General features: G+C 49.8%; 8 protein-coding genes across 8 annotated transcripts; 3 read left to right on the top strand and 5 right to left on the bottom strand.

Annotated features, from left to right (window-relative positions):
• Window positions 1-133: 133 nt before the first annotated feature.
• On the bottom strand, window positions 134-3,737 carry amdX (putative C2H2 transcription factor (AmdX); the record flags this gene model as incomplete). Its single annotated transcript, XM_058468626.1, has 3 exons — window positions 134-219; window positions 283-3,594; window positions 3,647-3,737. 3 exons carry the CDS (start codon window positions 3,735-3,737, stop codon window positions 134-136), a joined length of 3,489 nt encoding a protein of 1,162 aa, XP_058316472.1.
• A 6,152-nt stretch (window positions 3,738-9,889) lies between these two features.
• Window positions 9,890-11,488, bottom strand: N7508_010565 (ribosome biosynthesis protein RRB1; the record flags this gene model as incomplete). Its single annotated transcript, XM_058468625.1, has 3 exons — window positions 9,890-9,914; window positions 9,965-11,225; window positions 11,269-11,488. 3 exons carry the CDS (start codon window positions 11,486-11,488, stop codon window positions 9,890-9,892), a joined length of 1,506 nt encoding a protein of 501 aa, XP_058316471.1.
• A 525-nt stretch (window positions 11,489-12,013) lies between these two features.
• Window positions 12,014-13,237, top strand: N7508_010564 (Spg1/Tem1 GTP-binding protein; the record flags this gene model as incomplete). The annotated part of the gene is made up of 4 exons (XM_058468624.1): window positions 12,014-12,611; window positions 12,662-12,954; window positions 13,002-13,076; window positions 13,139-13,237. 4 exons carry the CDS (start codon window positions 12,014-12,016, stop codon window positions 13,235-13,237), a joined length of 1,065 nt encoding a protein of 354 aa, XP_058316470.1.
• Window positions 13,238-14,220: 983 nt separating this feature from the next.
• On the top strand, window positions 14,221-16,416 carry N7508_010563 (uncharacterized protein; the record flags this gene model as incomplete). The annotated part of the gene is made up of 1 exon (XM_058468623.1): window positions 14,221-16,416. The coding sequence occupies one exon, from the start codon at window positions 14,221-14,223 to the stop codon at window positions 16,414-16,416; it is 2,196 nt and encodes a 731-aa protein (XP_058316469.1).
• A 1,063-nt stretch (window positions 16,417-17,479) lies between these two features.
• Window positions 17,480-18,440, bottom strand: N7508_010562 (S-adenosyl-L-methionine-dependent methyltransferase; the record flags this gene model as incomplete). Its single annotated transcript, XM_058468622.1, has 4 exons — window positions 17,480-17,794; window positions 17,848-18,099; window positions 18,156-18,324; window positions 18,373-18,440. The coding sequence occupies 4 exons, from the start codon at window positions 18,438-18,440 to the stop codon at window positions 17,480-17,482; spliced, it is 804 nt and encodes a 267-aa protein (XP_058316468.1).
• Window positions 18,441-19,395: 955 nt separating this feature from the next.
• Window positions 19,396-21,309, top strand: N7508_010561 (uncharacterized protein; the record flags this gene model as incomplete). The annotated part of the gene is made up of 2 exons (XM_058468621.1): window positions 19,396-19,732; window positions 19,814-21,309. The coding sequence occupies 2 exons, from the start codon at window positions 19,396-19,398 to the stop codon at window positions 21,307-21,309; spliced, it is 1,833 nt and encodes a 610-aa protein (XP_058316467.1).
• A 600-nt stretch (window positions 21,310-21,909) lies between these two features.
• On the bottom strand, window positions 21,910-23,348 carry N7508_010560 (chitin deacetylase CDA6; the record flags this gene model as incomplete). The annotated part of the gene is made up of 2 exons (XM_058468620.1): window positions 21,910-23,078; window positions 23,132-23,348. 2 exons carry the CDS (start codon window positions 23,346-23,348, stop codon window positions 21,910-21,912), a joined length of 1,386 nt encoding a protein of 461 aa, XP_058316466.1.
• Window positions 23,349-23,832: 484 nt separating this feature from the next.
• Window positions 23,833-24,803, bottom strand: N7508_010559 (uncharacterized protein; the record flags this gene model as incomplete). Its single annotated transcript, XM_058468619.1, has 2 exons — window positions 23,833-24,517; window positions 24,574-24,803. 2 exons carry the CDS (start codon window positions 24,801-24,803, stop codon window positions 23,833-23,835), a joined length of 915 nt encoding a protein of 304 aa, XP_058316465.1.
• Window positions 24,804-25,120: the final 317 nt, after the last annotated feature.

The raw sequence follows: 25,120 nt of genomic DNA, 5'->3' as shown, positions 1-25,120 counted from the left end.
GGGATCGACAAAACAAAAAGCCAAGATTGAGACATGGGGAAATAAGAAATAGATAGAAAGAAATAAATGGTGAAATGGTTGTTAAAGGGGAAGAAATCAAAAAGATATTGGACATCAAACAAGGGTCGGGTCATTAAGTGGTCATCAGAACGGAGTGCTCGGTACGATCCTTCATGCGCATGGCCTGGGCTTCCAGAGAGCGGGCCATTAATTTCGTCACTAAAAACAAATGATCATGTTAGCTGGATATTCTTCATGGGATGATAACGGGGTGGTGGTTACCTGGCCAGACAGCAGCTCTATCCAAGAGACTAGCCGTCGCAATCAATATTTTACAACCGTATCCCCCCTCCACGGCACTGGGTAACCGCTGCATAACACTAAGCGCAAACATGGAATTGCTGCCTTGAACCTGGCGCGTCATCTTCGTCTCGATACTCCTCAAAATCTCCTTGATCTTATCAACCAGCTTGCAATCCTCGTCTTCTAGTAACATGACACCGGGAACTTGAGTCAGGTCTGTATCATCGCGGCCTAGAATACCCAGGTATGGACCGACGCGTTCCTGAACGGTTGTGATCCACTCTGCCAGCACCTGTGCGCAGTCGAAAGCACACATTGCGCACTGGATGGGCAATTCTCTTGACGAGAATTCGGCAAAGGTATTGCCTAGACGGTCCGACATGGAGATTGAATCTGCGGCGTAGAAGGCGGCTTTGCGCAGATGCTTTTCTCGCTTTGTTTGGCCGGTTTTATACATGTTTTGTATTGACTGTAGGTGCTGGTCTTGTGTTGGGGTGTTGGAGATGGCTAAGTCGGAGACACCGAGATCAGCTATTGAGTCTCGCCGCGTATCGATGTGGGCTGTGAGAGATGGGTCGACGACATCGTTCATGCTTGCGTCTGGGTGTTGGAAGATCTCTGTGCCCCGTGCGAGTTCATCTGCCATGCCGTTCCAGTCTCGCTGCCAGAATGCTTCTTTGCATCGGCCCAGGTTCACGAATAAGCGCACGTAAGCCAGATCCAAGAGAGGGATGCTATCTGCTGATAGTGGCCCGGCGCCGAAGGGATTCGGGCGCTCAAGGCTGTGCACTGGGTTACTGGCCCATGCTGCTTGCCATGCCCGTAGAGCTGGCTCGATATGTGCTTGCATAGCATCTGTCTCCTGGGTAGTCCATTGTCGGCCCATGTGTCTTTGACGAGTTTCCCAGATGTAGTTGTGTAGAGAATAGATGAGAACCAGACAGCCAAATGTACTTGGTCGATTTTCGGAATTAGACAGATCGTCCTGACCACCGAAAAACATATTCGACGACTGACTCTGTTCCCTTTGACTAGTAGTCAGGAGAGATGTCAGAGCAGCCGAAAACGACGATGTCTTCTGTGCGGCAGTCTGACCACCCATCTGTTTCCACGCCTGGGGTGACTCGGCCGCCCAAATATTTTCTTCGCAAGGGAGATCAAGACGAATTTCTGAATTGGTGAGTGCAGGGGCATGATTATAAGCGGAAACAAGGAAGCTGGAAAGAACGAAGATGGCATAGAGGGTACGCTTGCGTTCCTCAACGACCTTCCAGTTCAGCCACTCTCTTCGCTCTTTCGGTTGATTGAACGAAGGAGACATCCAATTGTCGGTGTCACTTCGATCGTTTCCGCTAGTTGCTGCACTGAGATGATCCTGCGGCAAATTCTTAGGATCCAGGTGATGCGTCAATTCGGCTGCACGTGCGAGACTGACTAATGCAGCACAATGCGTACTGGCAATGTCTGCAGAGGTCTTGTCGCCGCAGGTGTGGCCGTATATGACATTCAAGAGCATGGCTTGTACCAGCCAGAGAGGAGTGTTGTGAACGGAGTTATCGCGCGAGGAGTTCGACCGATTGAGTGCTGCAGACATGTCGGCCTTTCGTCGTTCTTCGAGATACAACTGGATCATCTTTTTCGCGGCTTCGAAGAGATCCTTGGAGGCAGCGGTGTCATATTCGTACAAGGCACCGATTGCAGCCATAGAAAGAATTAGACAGCCGCCGCCTCCCGCGACGCCGGTTGAGCTGAGGTTAAGATGTCCACTCGGCGTGCGCAGGTTATTCGTGTACTCGGGTGCTTGAAAGTTCAGAGTCGGGATATGGAGAAACGGGATATGGGGATGGAAATAGGTAATGTAGGCCGAGATGTAGCGTTGCAAATCGGAGGTGCTAGGTAATTGGCCGGAGGTGTTGAAGGCAGTAGAGGAGCGAAACAGCTCGCGACTGTTTAGAAGACCAGATGCGGGCTGGGAATACTTGCGATGATTGAAGCCAGTTGGGGTCGACATGCTCGCTAATAGAGCCTGTCGTGTGGAGTCTGTAAATGTATCCGTTGAGACTGGGGAATGTTGATTTCGAAGGGCACTATTCGGAAAGGGAACGTTGAGAGGATTAGGAGATTCTCCGTTTGTTGCCAGAGAGGATGGAAACATACTCTGCGAATGTCCACCCACGATGGGTTGGCCGACCGAGGTCATAGATGGAGGGGTAGCATACGTCTCAGCAAACGGATTCTGGGCCAATAAAGACTTGGGCGATACGGTCTCTGGTGGGATCCCCAGCTCGTTCAACGTCGTCGGAGAAAAATCGAGGGCAAACTGGTTGGCATGCGCGGGAAACGGGTTGTGCCAGCCATTCGAGATGGGGATGCGGTTCGGACCATCGAGCATGGCCTCGCTGATTCCGCTTTGGCTACCCGTGCTCATGGCTGACGGTGAGGACTCGTCGATGACCGAATCGTTGCCATTGGACATCACCATTCCCGCGTCAAACCCGTTCATCCAGTCAAAGTTCATCTCCTCGTCCATCATGTTTTCTGCCGGGGCGGGCATGCCATTGGCATAATGACCAAAGGGAGATGAGGGGGAGTCATTGAAACCGTGTGGGGAGCCTGCGAAATGTAATTGTGCTGGGTTGATGGTGCTACCATGACCCATGAGCATACCATCGATACCCGCGTCGAAGCTTCCGTAAACCGGAGCAGTCCGAAGGGTTCCAGACATGTCCATAGGAAGCCCGGAAGTCTCGATCTTGGAAAGGCCGTTCCCTGGAGGGTGTCCAGAGCTGAACCCCCTATAATCCATGCTTGAGCCAATTGAAGAACTAAGGCTGGGGTGATAAGAGTGGCCTGATTGGGGTGCAGATGACGGGTTACCAGCACCGGGAATACCTAATGCTGCCCCATCAATGTGACTAATGGTATTGGCCCGCGGGCGCATGGAGGCAGAAGAGTTATTGGCAATGGAATTCTTGCGAACGCGGTTGGCACCGGGCGCGGCACCTGTGCTCTCGCGGCGGCCATTTCTGGGACGAGACGAGGGTGTGGTGGTCATGTGCAGCTTCTGCTGGTGCCGCAGGAGAAGATCGCGGCGGGCAAAGCATCTAGCGCAGTCGGGACACTCGAACGGCTTCTCTTTTGTGTGCGAGCGCTCATGGCGCTTGAGATGCTCCAGTCGCGCAAAGGAGCGACCGCAGGTGGTGCAGACGTGGGGCCTCGGCTTGTCTGTTTTGGGGGGTGGGATGCCATTGGCCGTTTGACCGTTGAGATCCTTCTTTGTGTCCTTTGGGGCTACAGATACGGGTAAGAATTGCATGCGGAAAACGGTCTCAGTCTCACTCACCAGGCATGTTTCCCGGGATTTCGTTGATACTGGCAAGATCGGTCACTTGGGAAGTATGGTCTGCTTGTCCGACCATAGCACCCAATAGCATTATAGGATTTCTGAAGCTCCTCACAAACCAGTTACTGACTGACTGGTGGGAGGATCGCGAGTGGGAATTGCTAAAAGCGAGGTTGGGTATCGTAGGGTCGCGTATGGGCGGGTCAAGTTTATACAATGAAGTGCATCTGTAACAAAATGACATCAAGTCAGCATGTCTCTCGTATGATGCGTCGAAGGCGTTACCACAACCAAGGTACCGAGCCCAGGTTATGGTGAACCTTCACTGATCGGAACCCACCAAAGAAGAGCAAAGTAGAAACAAATTTACAGGTCTATCGTATTCCTTGTCCGAGGGTATCTTGTCAGGATAAGAGGACCTGCGGCCGGTATCGCGGGAGGCTAGTGTTGACGTCTTTGAGGTCGGGCACATCAGCGAATCGGGCCAGGCTAGTAGCTGCAGAGAGCAGCAGAGCCCAGATAGATCACTCACATGAAGTCGTCTCAGTTAAAGTGAATCTGGATCAAACTGGCGCATCTGAGGGAATTGTTACAGGCGTTGGGGTAAGCCGGAGATAACGGGACGGGTAGACAATGATAAGCCAGCAACGACGACAGAGACGGGGAAGACGAAGACGAAGATGAGGAAGGATGAAAGAGAGAAGAAGAAGTTGCGAGATTGCGAAGCTGTAGAGTAGGTACCTGGTGGCAGTAATGGGGAAAGTACTGGGGAAGTACCCATCAGGAGGTCCGAGTGGCGATGCTAGACCAATACTACCGTCCGAGGTACACCGGGGGTACCTGCGAGGCAACGGCCTCAGGGCGATGGGCCAGATGGGACGGTACTGATACCATAGTGGGGCAGACACGGGGTAAGTGACCAATCAGAGTGGCACGATTACCCAGGGTAATACCGAAAGCAGCGTAGACTAAACTTATACACACGCACGGTCTGAGTGTAGTTTACGGTATAATTATACAGGGTACAGTAGTGTATTGCTAAATACGTGGGCTGATATCGGAGCGGGCCCGAGTACCACTCCGGTAATAACCGTACTCTGCGTACACCACATATGTACAGTACTGCGTACTAGATGAAATCATATATGTCAGCACACCTCGTGACAACATTCACTGATATTCATTGGTTTACTGAATGCACTCATTTCTGGGGCTGATTCCAATCCATACATTTGCGCCATTTTTGTGGGGGAGAGTCAAAAGAGGGTTCGTGTGGGGGATTGCCCCCATACCCGTCCACTCAAATGCTCGTGCCCGCAAGGGATAACCTCCGGTTCCTAAGTGCAGGCCACGTTTCCAGTCCCAACACATTTCCTCCTTTTTTGCCCCAGACTTTCGGGGTAACCCCGGAATCTGGCATATCTTTCTAGAATGCCATTCCCGTTCGACCCACGCACGTTGCGCCACGCCGTTTTGAGTTTGGCGACAATGAAACCATTGGACTTCCAGCCGACCACTGGACTCGGATCTGGGGTCACTCGGACGATCTATGTCTGACAATTTCAATGCCGCAATGCCGCCAATGCGGATATCTGGGAACTCCGAGAGACAGAGATAGACAAAGAATGGTGTCACACGGCAATTGGACAAACATTTCTTCGCCCGGGCCATCCGAATGCTCCTCCAGATTGGTTCAGGGTGGTCCCAAATTTATTTTCCGGGAATGTTTCTTTCCCGAATTGTCGCACGGACATCTCGTTTGCAGAATTCCCCAGACTCGACAACGGCGCTAGTCGAACTAGGACACTAGAGCGAGTCTAAGGACGCTGCAGGTGACCCGAAATGAGTCAGGGATGGTCGAGCGACAAATGAAACACGGCGAGGATCAGCCATGCTACGTGGGTTGATCATCGGGTACACATAAGTATGCCTAGGGGAATAAGTGCTTAATATGAGTGTCTTTAATGGACATTGTCACCTAGATCAGCCACAATATCGTATATCACTATGCTAATATAATAGGCTACAAGACAAGCCCACCGGCGAGCTACCCGTTCAATCTACCCCAATACCGGTGTTTCTTGTCCAGTATCTAGTGTCAGGGCAACTAAACAAGACATGTCTTGGCTAAACTCTTAGAGCATCGTGCAACGCCATCCCAAGACACGGTTCACCAAACACGGAACAAGACACGAGGTTACGCAAAGCATGACAGTTCACTCTCAGGCCACATTTCCTCCAGCCAAAACAGTCAATTCAATCCACCCACACTGAAAGCCAATCCCAAAGCAAAAGCGCCCTGACCATCCCAAATGCAGGTCCAAGACCATGAAGAAACAACAAGCTCGGAGACAAAGCCGACTTCCCATTACAGCTACAGATACAGTATAGTAACAAGGGCAAAAGACGCCGCTGACATTATCCCATTATGCAGCTGTACACAAGTACAAAGTAAAGTACACTAACCAATCCAGGTAACTAGGTAACCAAAACCAAACCAACCATCCCAAAAAAAGGAATGCAGCAAGGACATCCTCGCGCTTCGCCGTTGATTTCTCCGTGTATCATCCGCACAACCAATCTCAATCTCAATCTCAATCTCCAGGGATGAGTAATTAGAGTAGATTAGAAGAAATAATATTGTCTAGTTTGTCTAGTGTAGGTCTTGGATGTTGGATTGCAATGGCTAGACTGGACGGACACTCATAGGTTATAGATTACAAGCCATGAAACACTAGTTACAGCGCCAGACGATACAAGTACCTAGCCTAGTAACTACTCAAGTTAAGTGTTAACTAGGTCAAAGTGATTATAGTAATTAATATAAATCGACAAATGATCAGGCAGGGGCAATGCCAGAAATCCTCCGATGTAGCCAGTGCTGGGGATGTTTTGTTTATCCGGGTTTCCGGTCGGTATTTTTATTTGTGAAGAATGGTTTACAGAGCACATCTGTCAGTTGGGATCTTGATACATTTACTTACTATGATACTGGCTACTCCGGACTTGGTCCCCGGTCTGCGGGTGGCCCTTGACTATGGCCCGATCCGCACGGTAACTAGAACTGGACTCCATAAGTTACTTGTCCATACTTAGGTCAGGTACGTGGGACGACCTGCTATAGTAGCAAGTTGCTGGTTGCATCGAGGTAGAAGTTTCCTCCTATGGGACATGAATTCCTGTAAATTTCATTCGCATGAATATTCCTATTTAAACCTATACCTCTAACAATGCCCATGCCGATGCACTGCGGCTCAGGCTTCGCCTCCAACACTGGCCTTGGGCTATGACTATCTCACCTTATGCGTCATAGGTCCACAAGGATATCATGAACGGCTTAGGTATCCCTCATACATGTACGAGGATGACCTCAACGATCAACAAGAAGAGATGCAATCATGGCAGGGGATGAAAGATAGAAAGGCACCGATTCATTTATGCCAGCCAATACAGTATATGCTATGGCATCCACCGTCGTCATGGCAGTTATGTACCTCCGTAGATGATTAGATGATTAGATTGTTAGATTGTTATAAGGCCGCTTCTGCAGGAGACAGGAGAGTGACAGCCACGTCACGGATGATCAGCGCCGAAGCCCGAGACGAGGTACTGTATGGAAATGGGAACAGAATTACGGAGTGCTGGAGAATACTATACCATACCGGCAATTCGCAAGACCATATTCCGACACATTCCAACGGATCGTCCAACCAGATGTCAAGCTGAAACGCGTAAGGCAGATAGTAGGAAGTGGAAATAGTGTCGGGCTCGGCCGCAGATAGGTATGGGGTGATAAGTACATGTGCACTAAGCTATCATGGATTTCTGAAGATAACGCTGGGCTATGACCATGAATAATTAGATCGATTAATTTACAATCTAGAATCGAGTTTAGTTATCGGTTTTGCCGAGCAGAATACTCTACAGTAGCGAAATAATTGTGCGGCAGTACAATAATCAGGCGAACGCAACATTAGATACAGCCGGAAAGCAAAGTCCGCACAGGCGCCAAAACATACCTGACTGGACAATCGAGTCCCTGCGTGGACGATCAAAGTTTAGAGTGGGCGTATGGTCGGATCAGAAAGGATGTAATGCTGCCAATTGCAAGGCTGCAGCTGAGTTCGGGCCTACACGTACCCAGGAACAGTGAACAGTGCTGGAAATACTGTAACTTGGTGGCGCGAGGACGGGATGATCCAGCGCTAACACCACATCCACACAGACCAAGATATAATTAGGATGTTAGTCAGTATTCGGCAAGAATCTGCGAATCCAGCTTTCAGCCATTTAATCATGTACATGTAATAATCGACTTAACAAAAGAGAACACTGAAACAAACCGGCGCTTGATGTTCTGATAACGGGTGATTATCGCGACATTTCCCGAGAGGCTGCTGTAATTTACAATACATACAACCATAGGATAATATCAGAGAATCCAGAGTCCCGGAGAAAAGCCGACACAAAAATGGAGCTATTTTAGCCCTGTTTCGGGTCCTTTCAAATCCACAAAACGTGCACCTGTGTAGTTTGATCTAATGTGATTGACGGGGCTAGGTTCGGGCGTGCATTAGCTGTATTATCACCGTAAAGTATTTGTGTATGCAGTCTGCTTTGCACTACTAGAAGGAGTGGATGTACATTTACACTCTTGGGATTGGATAGGAGCAGACTTCGCCGACGTAGATCAGATCGTGTGATTTTGCCTGTCTTTGTCTTTGGATGTGTTACAGTACGATGTACCTTGCGTATGGGTGTGTATGAGTGCAGTGTAGTGGCATGCTGCACAACACTGAACACTTAATTGGAATGTTATAACCACGCCACTAGCTTACTGGAAATACATAATGCCTGTTAGTTCTGGCGTAAATATAGATAGGTTAGCAAGGTACAATACAATCTATAGAATCATTTCATTCCTACAATATTGCCCCTACTTTCTACTCTACACTCTACTCATACTAAACTGTCATTCCCGGCAACACAAGCACAACAGTACAATACCCGTAAAACATAACAAAGCCCCCAAGCAAGTATCCAGTATCCAGTATCCAGTACATATCAGACTATGCATGTCATACCTAACCCGTTAAACCCACTCTCCTCTCCACGTCAACCAATCCACATACACAATTGTAAGACCATAACACTATACTCGGCTGAACTGATGTTACAGCACTCTTAACTTACATGCACATGTATATGTACCATGCACCTATGCGCTATGCGCTAAACCTATGCGCAAGGCTCGCACTGACACAAAACGATCAAATCAAATCCTTCCAAACTCTCGCATCGCCACGATGCACAGCCAGAACCTCCATACAGTGATGCCAAGGTCGATCTTCCATGATCGACTCTGGACTCGGCCGCCGAGTACTTCGTTTCGAAGAAGCAAATATTCGGTGCGGGTTATGTCATTGGTTTTGATTTGCATTCAGGGTGAGTTGAGTGTATCATACTAAATATACTACACACGTAAATATAGCATTAAGATAGCTATTGTAATAGTAATAGTAGAAAATATAATAACCCGCCAGCATCCACATCTACCATCCACTGAAGGATCATTCAACCGACTGGCCAGCCAGCAACGGTCGCACCCGACTCGGTCCCAGACGAGCGCCGGGCGGTTACTATTACCAGATACTAATTATTAGAAACATTGTCGGTATTGTAGATTAATGGCGCAGATCTAGCACGGTCCATTCTGTGGCCAGAGTGACTTAGGACTAAATTAGGTGCATATATCCCTGTTGACGCCTTGTACTGTGTACATCATCTATTCCGAGTTTACTAAATGAATTTGAAACGTGTGGATAGTGCATCTCTGTGGAAGTAATGGTTACAGAGGTGGGCTGGTCGTGAACTGGACGTACTAAGTATGTTTTGCATTGCAGTTGCCCCTCCCCCTCCATAGCTCTGGCCTCGGCTGAGGCGGAATTGTGGAGATAATTCCGCTGAGCTATTGATGGAGAAAGCGCTCATAGTTGGATTTACCGTTGAAACGGTGTGGAACTAGGTATGATTGAATCGAGAGGACCAATCTTAGAATCAGATGAATCATAATCTCTATTTATGTATGTTATGCCCAGATATAGACATCTTTTTGTCACCCTTACCATCTCAAGGGTCCAACTCCGGGCATAATGAGCAAAAAATCCACAGAATTCGAATGGTATATGAGCAAGACATGGCACATGAAATTCCCGAGTTGGTCGGAGTGTAGATACTTTTTGTTTAGACACTGATGGTCTTGAAAACACTATGGCCGAGTTAGTTAAGTTTAAAGGTCGGCTTGTCGATTGCACATACCTGAACCCATTGCTACCGGTCGCCATCAGCGTACCGGGCATCTGCGCCTGCCAGTGGACCTCCTTGACAGATTCCATGTAATGCACGAACAGAAGTTGCGAAGGAATGTCAGCCAGGTTGGCTGCCTTGCTCTCCTCGTCGTCCAACTCGACAGCCAAATCCCAAAGGGTGACAGTGTTGTCGGCCGAGCCAACGGCCACCACACTGTCGTCTGAGGGGTGCCATTCGATACTGGTGATGGGCTCCTTGTGGAAGTCAAATGATGCAACGGGGGTGGAGGTAATCTGGGCAGAGGGAGCGGCAGCATTGGGCTTCCAGTGACGCAAGTCCCAAACAGCCCACTGTCCATCATCGGCACCGGTTGCCAGAAGGTGAGCGGTCTGGTTAGACCAGGTCATGACGTTGACATCGGTGTTGGAAACCTGAACGTCAACAGCGGGCTTGCGCGACTTGGATCGCACATCCCACACCTTGACACTACCGTCGCTGCTGGCAGATGCGAAAACGTTGCGCTCGTTGGGAGACCACTGCAATTCTTCAATTGAGGAAGCGTGGCCAGTGAATGGGCGGGTGTCGGTGACCCAGCCGCCGCCCTCGGTGCGGGTAGTGGCGTAGATCAATCCGTCGTTGTCACCGGTCAACAGCTTTCCGAGAGGCTGGAGAGGGGACCAGTCAAGCGCATATCCCTCGGACTTGTGCATGCGCAGGGTGGAAAGAGGTTTGGAAGCCGAAGGAGGAAGAACGGTACCAGGGACATCGAAGCTGGAAAGGTGGGCGGTGACGTCGTGGATTACCACCTGGGAGTTCTCTAGCATGGTCGCAGTCAAGGTCTGTGGGGGCTTGGAGTAGTCTCCGGACTGGTTAGGTGTTTGGTGGGTGCGAATGCGGTTTGTGGTTGAGCCCAGAGGTATCGACTTGTGCTCGAGGATGGGCTCGCCCATGTCGTCGTCGTCGGAGTCGCTCTCTGAATCTTCGCCCTCCTTCTCCATTCTGCTGAGACCGCTCATCTTGAGGACCATCAGCTCGTTATCCTTCTGCTTGGCGCCCTCTGCTTGTGTACCGGTGACGGCGTAGACAGTGGCGGGGTAGGTCTTGCGGTTGTCACCGAGTGTGTCGTGGACAATGTCGAAGGAGAGACAGGGCCAGGGTGTGCTGAGTGTGTGGAGCATATCGTAAGTAGAAGGATCGGGAGACAGCGTCTCGCCAGGTGCCAGTTTCGTTCGTCCAGGAATGAAGGTTTCCTTGTCCACATCCATAGCCTCTATAAAACGATGAAAAGTCAGTAAGCCACTCTCTTATGGTACCTTCAGGTTCGCGGGGACAATGCGCACCCTTCTCTTCTTCCTCGCGCTCAGCATCCGGGCGACCATCGACACCGGCCTCTAGGATCTCGTCCTCGCTCTCGAACTCATCCTCAAATTCGTCCTCGAACTCCCCCGCTTCGTCCATGGGGACCTCTGCAATTGGCCGCTCTCCGGCCTTGAGAGCAGTCTGCTCATCGGTCTCGGCACTTCTCTTGGACATCTTGAATCTGTAAAACTAACAGAGTAGAGAGAAGTGTAATGTAGAGGGGTGTGCGATAAGAACTTTTTTTCCCGTGGATTTTGGCAAGAGAGGTGGCGCTAGTCCTATCGCGGACTAGCGTCAGATCCCAGCTGCCCGCCTTGAGCTGAGGGTGTTTGACTTTGGACTTGCTTGGATATTGGCTGGAGATATTCCTTTTCAGTCTGATTGTAATTGCTTGTTGGCCTCATTTCAGCCACACTCCCTTGTTCTCTCGTTGCCCTTCGTCTGAATTCCAGGTTGTTTACTCTCAGGGACAACTCCACCTCCCGACATCAACACATCTTTCTGCCTCAATTTTCTTGACACAATCCCTTGCACACACTACTACATATGCAATTCTGCTAGATTGGGCTGGAATCTCAGCACTTTGGGTCGGTAAGTCCCCTGGCTTCAAAGGTCTTGTCTTACTCATGCTGACAATCAGGGCGCGTCCAACAGGTTACACCTCTCAACTCAACTCCGATACAGATCTTAAGCGCCAATATGGAGTTCCCTCAGCAGCACATCTCGGAGCCTCCTATTGCCCCCGAGGTTGCAGTTGCAGACCCTGAGCACGTTGCCCCCGAGGATATGACACCACTGGCTCAGGAGCAGATCCAGGAACCAGCCCAGGTACAGGAGGTCCCACCCGAGCAACCTCTGGAGCAGCACGCACCGGTCAGCGTCAATGTTGAAGAGCCGGCTTCTGACCACACTGCTCGCGCCACTATCAACAATGGCTATAACAGCGATTCCAAGGCTCACTACCACTCCCGATCCACTGACTTCCATCACTCTGCCCCCGAATACGCCGCTCAGGACACGGATCAGTTCACTCGCCAGCACTCGTCCCCCTCTCTCAGCCACCAACTCCCTGTGCCAAACTCCAGACCCGGTTCCGGATTATCCAGTGGTACGGAGCGCCCTGGTGTTTCCCAGCCGCAACAGCAAGAAGTCCAGCGACAGGGACAAGGTTCGCAGGCTTCGAAGAATAGTGTGGTAATTAAGGTTGGCATGGTGGGTGATGCCCAGATCGGAAAGACTAGCTTGATGGTTAAATATGTTGAGGGAAGCTGGGATGAAGATTACATCCAGACATTGGGTAAGTTGAATTACCTGTGGTCATGCAGCACCATTCTAATGACCCAACAGGTGTGAACTTCATGGAAAAAACCATCTCTATTCGAAACACAGAAATTACCTTTTCGATTTGGGATCTTGGTGGTCAGCGTGAGTTTGTTAATATGCTGCCACTGGTCTGCAATGATGCCGTTGCGATTCTGTTCATGTTCGACCTTACTCGCAAGAGCACATTGAACTCAATCAAGGAATGGTATCGCCAGGGGCGCGGCTTTAATAAGACTGCCATCCCATTCCTGGTTGGCACCAAATACGATCACTTTGTTAATTTCCCCCGCGAGGATCAAGAGGAAATCTCGATCCAGGTATGTGCCTCCCTCTCCTAGGATCTACGCATGCTAATACGTCCGAGGCCAAACGTTTTGCGAAGGCCATGAAGGCCAGTCTCATCTTTAGCAGCACCAGTCACAGTATCAACGTACAGAAGGTAAGTCCCCACGACATGTTACTCCACTGGCTTGATAGGTCACATTCGCTAATTCTCCGCAGATCTTCAAAATCGTTCTGGCCAAGGCATTCGACCTAAAGTGCACCATCCCAGAAATCGAGAACGTTGGCGAGCCTTTGCTTCTGTACAAGAACGTCTAAGCACTGTCCGCCCTGACGATTATGTACATTGTTACGCTGTTGATGATCGACGCTGGCCCTCAAACCTCACGGCTCTACCACTTTGTGGATCTTTTTTTTTCAATTCTCCAACGATGTACTTGACCTTTTTTTATGTGCTCATCTTTTCCTCGAATTGTGGACAGGTTCATGTTACTTGTCAACGACCTCGAGGCTCCATTGATGACGGTTGCTTCTACCCACTGTTTTTCTCGTCATTTTCTTGGGTGCATCTTTACCATGCATCAATACAAGTACCTAGTTTTCTTTTGTTTCTGTGATCCCATCTGGGAGGCTTCACCGCCTTGAGGCGTTTGGGAGTCCGAGTCATGGAGGTCGATGTTCTGGAAATACAACTCAAACCTCATTGTGAATTTTTAACAATATGTCGTCTGATCTTGCTTTTCTAGTGTGGTCCTCGTAGGGCTTTGGAGTTGCTAATTCCTGGATGTTTCCACGTGGCTTTGCTGCATGGAACTAGCTATTCAATCGTGTTGGCTTGTGCTCGTCTTGGCCTGTAATCCTGCATAATTTTTCAAGTTATGAGAGAACAGACATGTACAAGCGACCAAGGAGTATATTCACAGCCGGTATCATGACTATTATAGCTAATATTAGGCTATGATATAGAGCAACATCCTTTTGGCGACAAACAAAAAGAGGCGCAACTCATAGATCGTGACCCACGGTACATGAAACGGGATCTGGCCCCCAATTGGGGGACCCCTCCTGGAGCCTCAACTGTTTTTTTCTTTCTCTTTCATTTAGACCTCAACTGTAGGGGGTTGGTGTCTTTACTCTGTACTTGTACCCAATCACCCACATCTGTGACTCAGTGCTGGTTTCAAACACAAGGCTGTTTTCGCCCCCGCCAAGCCAGGTGGTACTTAGACTAAAGCTTGCGACAACTGTCTATTTTGAAACACGACTTCACTTTGCCCTCAATATAGGCTCCTACCGGCGCCATGACCGAAGAGCCGCAGCTTAATTCTATTCAGCAGCGGATCGCCGCCCTGAACCAGTCGCAGCTGGCCCGCCCACCGGGCCCTGAACCATTCCTCCGCCCGACCCCAGAGCGGAGCGTGCCTATCAGCCCCCCTCCTTCATACGATTCAGTCGTTTCTCCGACACGAGTGCCCAGCAGAAATGAACAGTCCGAAGACCGCTCTGAGAGGCCAGTCCTGCGACCGCCTCCCATGGAAACTCTACGACCAGACCTGAAACCAAAACCGAAACCCCCTCCTCCCTTGCCCACGCGCAGATCAGATCGCCAGGCTCCTCCCACTCCTCCAGCTCGTCCTTCGCTGCCACCGCGCAGGCCGACAGATCGACCGCGGAGGCCATCCCTGGATTCGACGACCTCTGATGCGTCATACTCGACAAATTCGACGGCAACAACCGCTGGGCGCAATGCATCTTCGACGTCAGTGAATTCCAATGGGAACAATCGCATCAAGGCGCCTGCATGGGGCGCTACAGAGCTACCTGCCTTACCTCCGAAGCGACCAAAGGAACAAGTTAGCCTAGAGCCGCCTCCGCGGCCTACACCTACTAGTAAGAGGAGTTTCGGAAACTTGTCCTCCAGAATCACCTCGAAGATCAACCTACCGGGCTCCAAGCCGGCTGGCCCCTCTCCTCCAAATCAGCCACGTCGGCCGAGCCCATCTCCACGTCCAAGCATACCCTCACGTCCAAGTTTGCCTACTCGTCCGCAGACTAATGATGATGCCCCGACACCTCAACTGCCTCGTCAGCCATCTGGAGTTCAATCCCATCTGAATGGAGCAGCTGAAGATGAGGGGCCTGCTTTACCGGTCCGGAGAACATTACCGCCTCCACCATCTGCCTCCAGGATCAACGATGCCAGACAACTTGGGTTTGGAAATAAGAGTCCAAGCATCCCAGCCCAGCCGAGTAGCACTCCAGCCCACAATCCACCGGGTGGTACTCCACCACCAATCCCACATGGTTCTCGCCCAGATCTGTCCAAGATCATGGCTACCAAACCGCGCTTCAATGGCTCGTCAGCTTCAGCAAGTCCACCGGCTCACTCGTCGGATACGGAGTGCTTGGTGTGCCGAGACTTCTCAGGCCCGGATAACCATGCAGCCCGCTATCCTCGTGCATCACTCCCAACACAAGATATGGCATGGTTGGCAAATGAGCTTACAGCACCATTCCCATCCCTTACAGACAAGGCCCGCGCGATCTTTACCTGGCTACATCATAACATCTTTTACGATGTCGTTGCCTTTTTTGGTAAATGCGTTCAGCCCTCCACACCAGCAAGTACCCTTGCAACCGGTCTAGCAGTGTGTGAAGGATACGCAGGACTCTTCCTCGAACTAGCAACAAAGGGTGGATTGGAAGCCATCAAGGTCGGAGGCCACGGCAAGGGATTCTCGCACAGCACACTCACCCCAAGTTCCCCCGTACCTCCCTTCGATGGAAATCACGCCTGGAATGCCGTCAAAATAGATGGAGGCCGCTGGAAATTAATTGACACATGCTGGGGCGCGGGTTGCATAGAAGGCGAAGGCAAGCCCTACAAGCAACGCTTCGAACCAGCAATGTTCTCAATCCCGAACGAAGAATTCGGCCTAAAGCACTTCCCCTCAAACGCTAATTATTTCTTCCGCGAAGACGGCCGACCAAACCCAACTTGGCAAGAATACATCCTCACGGACCCAGAAAGGCCAAACGGCGTCGAACACCTAAAGGTCTACAGTGACGCCGATAAACGCTCCATCGGCCGCAAGACAATCCAACCAGCAGCCCTGCACATCTCCGTCAGCACACCTGGTCCAATGCGCTTCTCATTCGGCCTTCTCTGTCCACACTGGACGCTAGCACGTCACAGCCACAATACCTTGCCAGGTCTATTCCTGCTTATGATCCATGGCGTGGATGGACGCAAGGACGATAGACTTCCCTTTAGACATGTACTCGGCTCGGGTCCCGCTGGCGGTGGCGAGATGTGGTATGTGGATGTGCCTGAAGCTCGTATGCTTGGTGCTCCGGGTCAGAAGTTGCAGTTGGCTGTTTTGACGAGCTTTGATAATCAGGATGCTGTTGGTGTTACGGCTGATGAGTTCTTGGCTAAGAATGGTCGTGTTGGCATGGCGTGGGCTTATGTTGCTGAGTGGGAGCTTGTTCGGTAGAGGGTTGGCTCTGATTTGTGTTATTTTGTCTCATGCTCGTTTTTGCGGACGAGTGTCTTAATGGTTAATATTGTGGGCATCTCTCGTTTGTTACATTTTGCGGATTTGCACATATTTTCTGCTATATTTTGGTAATGGATACATTATTTTGGACCGATTAATGGAGACTCTTAAATCGTAGCACTGGCTTACCAAAGTTTAATCTGATCAGGCGATACTTGACGATAGCGTGACACAGGTATATATGCTTCAGAGGTTTATATATTTTGAGGGCCAATACAACGTATGTATTTGGAAAGCGAACAAGACTATTTGCAAGGTAATGATGGCCAAGTAATATATTGGTAGGCCAGTGGGTATTTTCATTCCAACGTATGTCATTCGTGTACACAATGCTCTCACGCCTTATTGATTTCCTATTGCAGACATCGGCATCTGCTTCTCCTCCCAAGATGCCCTTTTAAAAGCTCGCTTATCTCTATATTAGATTAAAGTACGTCTATATTCTTCCGTCCAAAGTAGTATATCAGTCATAAATATGTTTGGCACTCGCGCTCCTCGCTCTGGGCTTCCTCGCGATGCCACAGGTGCCCTAGTAGAGCCGGTGAATACTAGTCTTGATCCGAGTTTCTCTCTCTAACACGCCTCTAGATCTACCTTGCCCCTACCTTCGCCCAACAGGAGGTTGCATCTCCCACGGGCTTTTATGTCTAAAGCCGCTCCAGCAATCCCAATCGACAGAGTTTCGAGAAAGCAGATTCGACAATTCCGAAATCCCCAGAGCTCTATTCTTCATTCAGAATGCCGCTAGAAGTGTCCCCAGTCCCTTCGACTGCTGGCTCGCCCACCGAGGCCTGAAGACTCTTCACCTGACCCTTCCAGATAGGAGCTACGGGGTCCTTTCCTAAGGGTCATTTGTATATATGAATTGAGAACAATACAACAATAATGGATCATAAAGACCACATTGCACCACAAAGGGCCGGTAAAAGAAGCATTGTCTGGGAAATTCCAGGATCGAATTCGATGCCTATATAATATTTGAATGGAAATATTGTGTTAATTACTTCTTAGCATAAACACTTAACATGTCTGTCCCTTTCCCATTCTCATATGAAGTCTCGGGCTTGATGTAAAGATTTCTCACGAAGGACCCATCCACAGAATCACTGATCACCCGGTCTTTGGTAACGAGGCCATCGCCACCTTCGACCAGCAGATTCCAATACACGCCCTTCAAAGGCCATGGAGGCCCAGGAAGACTCAAGTCCTTGAAGAGAGGGAATTCAAGGCAGATCAATAAGCCTCCCGGAAGTAGGAGATCCGCCATGCGTGAAGCCCATTCACGGCGATTCGTTGGATGAAGAGCACAAAGGAACTACCAAATATTAGTTGTTCTACTGCGTATAGGTATCAAATGTAAATTCTCACCGTATAGTCATAAATCAGATCAAACTTTCTCCCATCTTCCCATTTTGATTTGAAAAAATCACCCTCGATGAAGGACACATTTCCCCTCTCACGGGCAGTTCCCTCAGCTCCAAAATTATATGGTTGTGGGCTTTGAAGCTCTTTCCCGGCATACTCCTCTGCGACAGAAACTCCTTTTGATGATACGTCCAGTCCATATGCATCAAACCCATGTAGAGCGAGCATCACCACGTCATAGCCTTTCCCACATCCCTATACATAGTTAGATTGGCATTCATACGGCTTGTTAAAAAAAAACATAACCATACAGGCACTAGGGCTCTTTTCCTCCGCCCGTCAGCTGTAATAGGATTGAAGGTATCTTGGTTTTGTTCGAGGGCATCGATCAACGCGGGTGAAGGCTTGCCCCTATCCCACATATCGCTATTGTCAGTGTCCCAGAGATTAGACCATGCCGCACTATGATCATCAATCGAGCTATTTTACATCAGTCCAATTCTTCATCTGATGGATATGGTGACTTACCGCCCCTCAAAATGTCGCACTAAACGGGTCTGTCCTTCGGGGGACTGAAGAGGTTCAGGAGACGCCATTGCAAGCGACTTCCAATGTAAGATATCTTTTAAGAACAGAAGAGTGAGAGTGAGAGAAGAAGGCCAAGATGTGTTGATACGACTTTTAGAGCAGAACAGCCGGGAGTGTGGAATGTACTTGAAGATGCCAGGAAACGCGCCATTTCTGTTTCGTTTCTGGGGTATCAGACTCCACTTGCCGACAACCTCCGAAAGTATATCTCGCATGATTTGAACCTCAAGTGGGAACTCACAAGGGCGTGGGTTTATTCTTTGTGGTTTTTTTTGACTTGCGCCTTCGTTATTTCCTATTGGGGAACTTGACGCCTTAATGGGTTCCCGATCTAGAAGTTATGGTGCCTCGGGCTAACAGATCTTTGTTTGCTCTTCTCTACTGTCTTCGTATTTTGAGTGATATTTTCCTTATCTTGTCCTATGAGTATGCCGTCTCAATTTTCGATTGCGCTGTCGTTCAAACATGTCCCTTGAGAAAGAACAATTCTGCATGCACTGGGTGCTCAAGTCACTCGCACCCCAGGGGTACCCATCGACTCTCTTGATTCTGTAATCGGTTGGGAGGCGTCTGCAGAGGGCTGCCCATGGAATCATTCATATGTGGATTTTCGATCACAGAACAGTTGTGAGTAAGCTGCGTCTTAAGCATTTCCTCATACGGAGAGGGGCCCGCTATGTGAAGTCCCGAAGTGGCCATCTCGCTGCAATACTGCTATCAGAAGCCTTTTACCTCGTTGCTTGATCTCGAGATTCCAATCAATGTCATCTGCAAAACTGGATCAAAAGAATAAATTATGAGAAGCAGATGACATGGGCTGCCGCAAATTACTCCATGTATATGTTTGTCTATTCAACTGATCGATTTGTGTATTGCCATAGTTCTTATCATCACGTGATGTCGTGTCAAGGACGCGTTATGATAGGCACACTTTCTCTCCTCCACAAACAGGGCTGAATCCTGATGAGCTGGGATCGAGTCATTCAAGATTCCGACGAGGACGAACCCCTCGAGGGAGAGCAGCTTGAGGATACCCCCTCATCTGTCGACCCCCTCCAAGCACACGAGCCCGCTGTGCAGCAACAACACTACGACGGTGCCCCCGCCAAACACGCAGCCCACAATGCAGTAAACGAGGCTCCTACTGCTGCGGACGAGAGCATGTTCCCACAGTTCAATATCAATTTTGATGAATTCCTCCAGTCACAGGATCGAAGCCATGCGATGTTATCATCATCGCAGCAGCGGCGCGAGGAGAAATGGATTCCTTCGAACAGTGAGGGTGAGAGTGGATCAGTTGGTAAGTTCTGGTTACACAACACCATTGAAATGCACTACATCTCGAATCGACTTCATGGATGCTAATTCTGCCATTGTTCAGGGAGTATGATGACCGAGATTGGTCTTGCGCAAAGACGACTGATGGACGACGATTTATCAACTGCTGGCCAACGGCTACCATCCACGGCCACACAATTCTCAATGGAGTCTGTCTACGCAACTTTCCAAGCTGATCATGGCTTTCTTCCTCGCCCGGGTCAACTGAAAGGCAACAGCTTTGGCAATGCCGGGCCGCCAATTGAAACGCATAGCAACGCGAATCAGTCATTGCTCTCCTCTAGACAGGGTATCTATGACTTAACTCCGTATTCTGTGGCCTCGATGCCCATAAGCTTTCCCCATGATGTGGCCTCGTTTCCTCGTTTCAAGGAACGAGAGAACCCAACTTCGATTCCAACTCAGATAATTGCTCAGCAAAACGCTTACCAGCCGGACTTTTATTCACCCCATGATACCGAGCCAATGTCATCTGTTGCATCTGCGCGATTGAGCGAACTAAAGAGCGACACCACTGGGACTAGTCTCATGTCCGCGCAACACTCACAGAACAGCGCGCCTGACGAGCTTTCACTGCCAGCGGCACCTGTGCCCATCGTAACCCCCGCGCCAAAGAAAAGGCGAGGACGTACAAAGAAGGAAGCGATCCCAGACAGCGATGACGATGATGATGAGCTGGCGTTTTCCCGAGACCACGAGTTCAGGCAGCCTAGTGCAAATGGTGCGATTCATCCATCCGATAGTGAACAAACTACGGAACTCAACACCCCAATCTCAGGAGGAGTCTCTGATGAGACTAATGAAGAGGATTTAGAACCAGTTGTCAAGCCCAGAAAATCGGAACCAAAGGAGCTCAAAAAGAAGAAGACGAAGAAGGAAAAGGCGACACCGGCACCTAAGTCAGCCGCCGAAAAAGAGGATGAAGTGATATGGGTAGATACAAAGCCCATCGAAGCCGAGCCACTTCCTAACGAGACCATCCCTGAAACGGCAGTCCCGAGCAAGGACATAAACCCCACAACCGTGGATTCCAAGGCAGCTCAAACGAAATGCAAAGAAAACACCCCACAACCGATCCAAAACGACGACCGATTAACCTCCCAAAAGCGCGGACGCAAACGCAAGAAGCCAGCCGCAGAAACTCCGGTACCAGCACCCGAGGCAGTGGAAACACACACAAGCACGGAAACCCCAACTCCAAAAGTCTCAGTCGTGGTCAACACCAGTCCAAATGCCGTTCCCACCAGCAATGGCAATAACAAGCATACGCCCGAGGTCCAAAAGCAAGACCAAGACCCTCAACTTCAACCTGAAGCAACGTCCGGGTCTAATCCCATCACCAATGAAACACCCCAAACACCCCAAACACCCTCCAAGCCAGCCTTCAAACCCGTTGAAACGCCCCAAAACCAGAACCAGAATGCTGGCAAAGGACCTGGTAAACACAGTCCCATCTCGGCGCGGAGTACTGTGCCCATGCGCGTGGGATTGAGTAAGAGGGCTAGGATTGCGCCGTTGTTGAAGATCGTTCGGAAGTAAAGCACTAGAAGGGGATGACCGATTTGCCTCGTGCTTGTTCTTTTTATGTTTGCTTCTTCTTGTTCTCTGATCTCTGATTTATTAGGGGGGGGGGAGTTCATTACAATTTTCTTGAGTATGTTTTGTGCTATTCTTATACCCCTCGAGAGAATGTTCTCGGCGTGCTGCTTTGCTTTGTTACTGTCATGTCTCTTACTTCTTGCTTTTTATTTGTATTGGTTTATATGTGATCCTTGGGGGCTGTATGTCTATCTTTATATGTCTATGCGGCTTCATTTGTATGGAGTGACTTCGAGTGAGGAGCTGGGTGCTACGTAACGATGATTTGTGGCGAGACTTCTTCAGCTAGTCTGGATATCAAAGGCAAGTATTACATCTATTTCTACATGCATCATCACTAGAGTTGAATGAAGAAGCCAGACAACTTATTTTAGTCTCGAAGTTAGTAGTTGACTGGCGCCATTCATGAATTCTATCCTTTCTCTGCCCCGCCTGCAGATTCTCTCAGGGAGATAACAATGTGTAAAAGTATAACAGCTATAATCCTGACGGCGACTCAAGGTAACAGCACATCCAATCTGATTCCAAGGTCAGGATCATTCATCCAATCCACGTCGCGACGATCAGCGCAAGGAACAAAGATATCACAGCTGCGGTACCAATCGTTCGGGAGCTACCGTCTGCTTCCGATTTCTTCCCCTTGGTATGAACCTTTGGATCCCATGCATCGCCATTGGATGGAGCCTCGACGGCACAATAACCGGCATCCTTCTGACAGCCGGTGCCACAATAAGTGGTAGTGTTTCCACAGGAACTGGTGCTCCCGCAACAATAACCAAATGTAGATCCCATACAAGTGTAATTGGAACCACAGGAGCCGTCAAAAGAGATGGGTTTGTTGGGATCAGCAGAGGCAGTCTTCTTTGGCTTCTTCTTGTGGGTGGGCATCCGGGTATCCTTCCGGTACCACAGTGGTCGTGGATCACGGAGACAGTCACCAACAGTGATGCCGTGATAGCCAAGTCTCTTCATGGTTTTGAGCATGTGTTCTGTGAGATTGTGGACAGTCTGCTCGTGTGCATCATGAGCAATGACAAGCCAAGACTTGGTGTGTGGGTCGCCAGCGTAAACTGCATGATCGAAGATGTCCTTTGACCGCTGGATAAGTTCTGGACTATCATTCTTGTAATCATCAGTGTCGATGTCGTACATTACGATGTGGTATCCAAGCTTGCCCACGTCAACCCCACAGTCTGTGTCAGGAGCGCAACTGGAATATGGAGGACGCATGTAGGTAGGGAAGCTGCCGATGATGTTTCGCAGAGCTGCTTCATTCTTCTCCAGCTGGTCACGGCGCTGTGATGGGGTGATCTTGCTGAGATCCTCGTGCGACCAAGTGTGACTGGCGATTTGGTGGCCACTGGATTGCATGCGTTCGATCAAAGATGCCCAAGGCAAGCTGAAGTCATCGATCTGGCCCTTGCCATTGTTGATGCCGGTGATGAAGAACGTTGCCTTTGCATCATATTTGTCAAGCAAATCCAGCAGATCACCAGTATAACGGGTAGGGCCATCATCGAAGGTTAACGCAATGGTTCCGGGGATAGCACATGAGCGAATCTCCTTCGGGCCATATGGGATTTGACCGATGTGAGGACGGACGATGTCTTTGGTAGGAGGTCCATAAGGTGACTTGTGAGCGTCACAATGGCCGTAGTCGATCTTGCAATCTGGAGAACGACAGTGCGCCTTGGATGTGCCACAGAAGCCTATGATCTCATCGTCAGCGACCCATTCAATCTGCAAAGCTCTTGACATATACCTGCGGCGGAGCAGCATGTATCGATAGGGCATTTGCCAATCTTGGGACCGCAACGGTAGTCGACATTGTTGGGAACATCGCGAATGTTCACAGCTGCCTCAACTGCTTCTTCGATCTGGGACTGATCGGGAGGCACAGTATAGACTGGGCCGTCGCCGAATAATCCGGCAAATACACAACCTGCCAATGGCAGAAGGGCCAGACTGTAAGTACGCATGTTGAGAGTAGGAGTATAAGTTGATATTGATGTTCAACTGGAGATGTGGGAGAAAAGGCGAGAATGGTACGAGAGGCGGGAAAGTGAGAAATGGGCGAGGTTGAATTACACGGGAGGAAAGAGCGAGTGAGGGTGAGCAACTGGAAGCTGCAAGCCATTTCGGTCACTTCGACTCTACTTAACACAAGAACAAGTAGACTGAGCAAATTGTATGCAGCTTTTCATATTCAATATCAACGTGGGTATCGTTAAGTCCGTATCTGCCACTTTAGGCATTTTGGTTTGGCAGTATCCGGTGCAGTACGTTGCGTTGGTGAGCAAGGTATGTTACGAACAAGAGGATCTAGAGATCTATAGATGACAATATAGGTCTCACAGAGTAGGTCAGACCCGGATAGGTCAGTCTCGGTTCCTCGGAGTTTTGCATATGCTTCTGCACGGGGTAGCCCTTCCTGGCACAGATCAAGTCATGGGAGCAAGCAACTCAATTCTCCTTGAAGATATTATCCTCTCCAACAACAGAAAAGACAAACGGAGCAAGAGTATCAAGATGAGGACCGAATTTGGCAGGAGCAGTTCTAGCAATGACGCCAATGGCAGCGATCAAATGCCGACGCTGCACCATGGAAATCTTAGACGAAGACATGGTCGCACTCAAATTAGACACGAAGCTGTTGAGCTGAGTATCAGAAAAGTGAAGCACGAGAGCAGAGATAGCAGTCAGAGCACGCTTGGTGACAACAGTTCCCGCAGTATCGTTTTGGATAATGGCCATGACGGATGCCTGGAGGGCAACCAGCTCAGTCTCCTGAAGTAGGGGACCGAAACAAGTGACAACCTTGATGAGCACGTCAATAGCATCGCTGCTAAAACCCTTGGACGGATCCTTCTCCATCATTCCCTTCACGAGTGAGCCGCGGCGCCCTGAAGCCGATGGTGTCGGGCCAGTCAATCGGGGAACCAGAACCTTTGAGACTGCGGAGTAGGCTGTGGTAGCATTTTGCGATGCAGGCTGGCCTGCCTGAGGACGGGGGAGGGTGTCGACAATGACGCGAAGGGCGGTGTTAGGAATGGAAGTGTCTATCGTTTGGGAGGAGGTCAAGTTGGCCAACTGCTCGAGCAGAGGTGTGAGGGATTCGAATGGAAGGCGAACGGCTAATGGTCCAAGACTGTTTCATTTTTGTTAGGATCTGCAGTATCAAAGTTGATCAAAGCCAGCACGTACCATTTGAGCGCCTGGTTCTGCACGTCACCATGCTGATCATCCAGAGCTTTGAGCAGGCCTTCAGCAAGCTTGGTTGATGTGCCTCGGTCATGTGAGAGAAATGAGGAGTTTGGGTTTGTGAGGATGCCGTATAGATCGTTCAAGGACATGTAGCGCAGGTCGGCGTCGGGATCGTCGAGCTTCGCCAGCAGGCTGAAGATAGTCTGCTGGGTGATTTGGCGGTCAGCCATTTCGACAAGGCTTGTGAGTGGTAATGTGGACTGGGAAGGTGTAGGGAGCTGAATGAGGAGATCGAAGTGAGCGCGTGTAGCTTTGGATCGCCGCAACGTGGGGTGTTGACACCTGAGGTGTCAATAGAAATCTTTTGCCTGAGGCCACGAAGCGGGTCGGGTATTGAACTTTCGAGGTATAAAGAGGACCTCAACATCGCATTCGTACTTCGGGGGATATTTACTCTTATTCCCAAGACTGAGCTCGGTTTTGAAGATCAATTAGTCGCTGATATTCAAATAGCCTCAATTCCCCAATGAAGACCCAAGTCCTCTAA

Source organism: Penicillium antarcticum, assembly GCF_028974205.1.
Source record: "Penicillium antarcticum strain IBT 31339 chromosome Unknown utg000009l_segment0_segment0, whole genome shotgun sequence".
In the NCBI taxonomy this organism is placed as follows: Eukaryota; Fungi; Ascomycota; class Eurotiomycetes; order Eurotiales; family Aspergillaceae; genus Penicillium; species Penicillium antarcticum.
The sequence above is the reverse complement of the archived record's forward strand: the minus strand, read 5'-3'. Positions and strand labels throughout refer to the sequence as shown.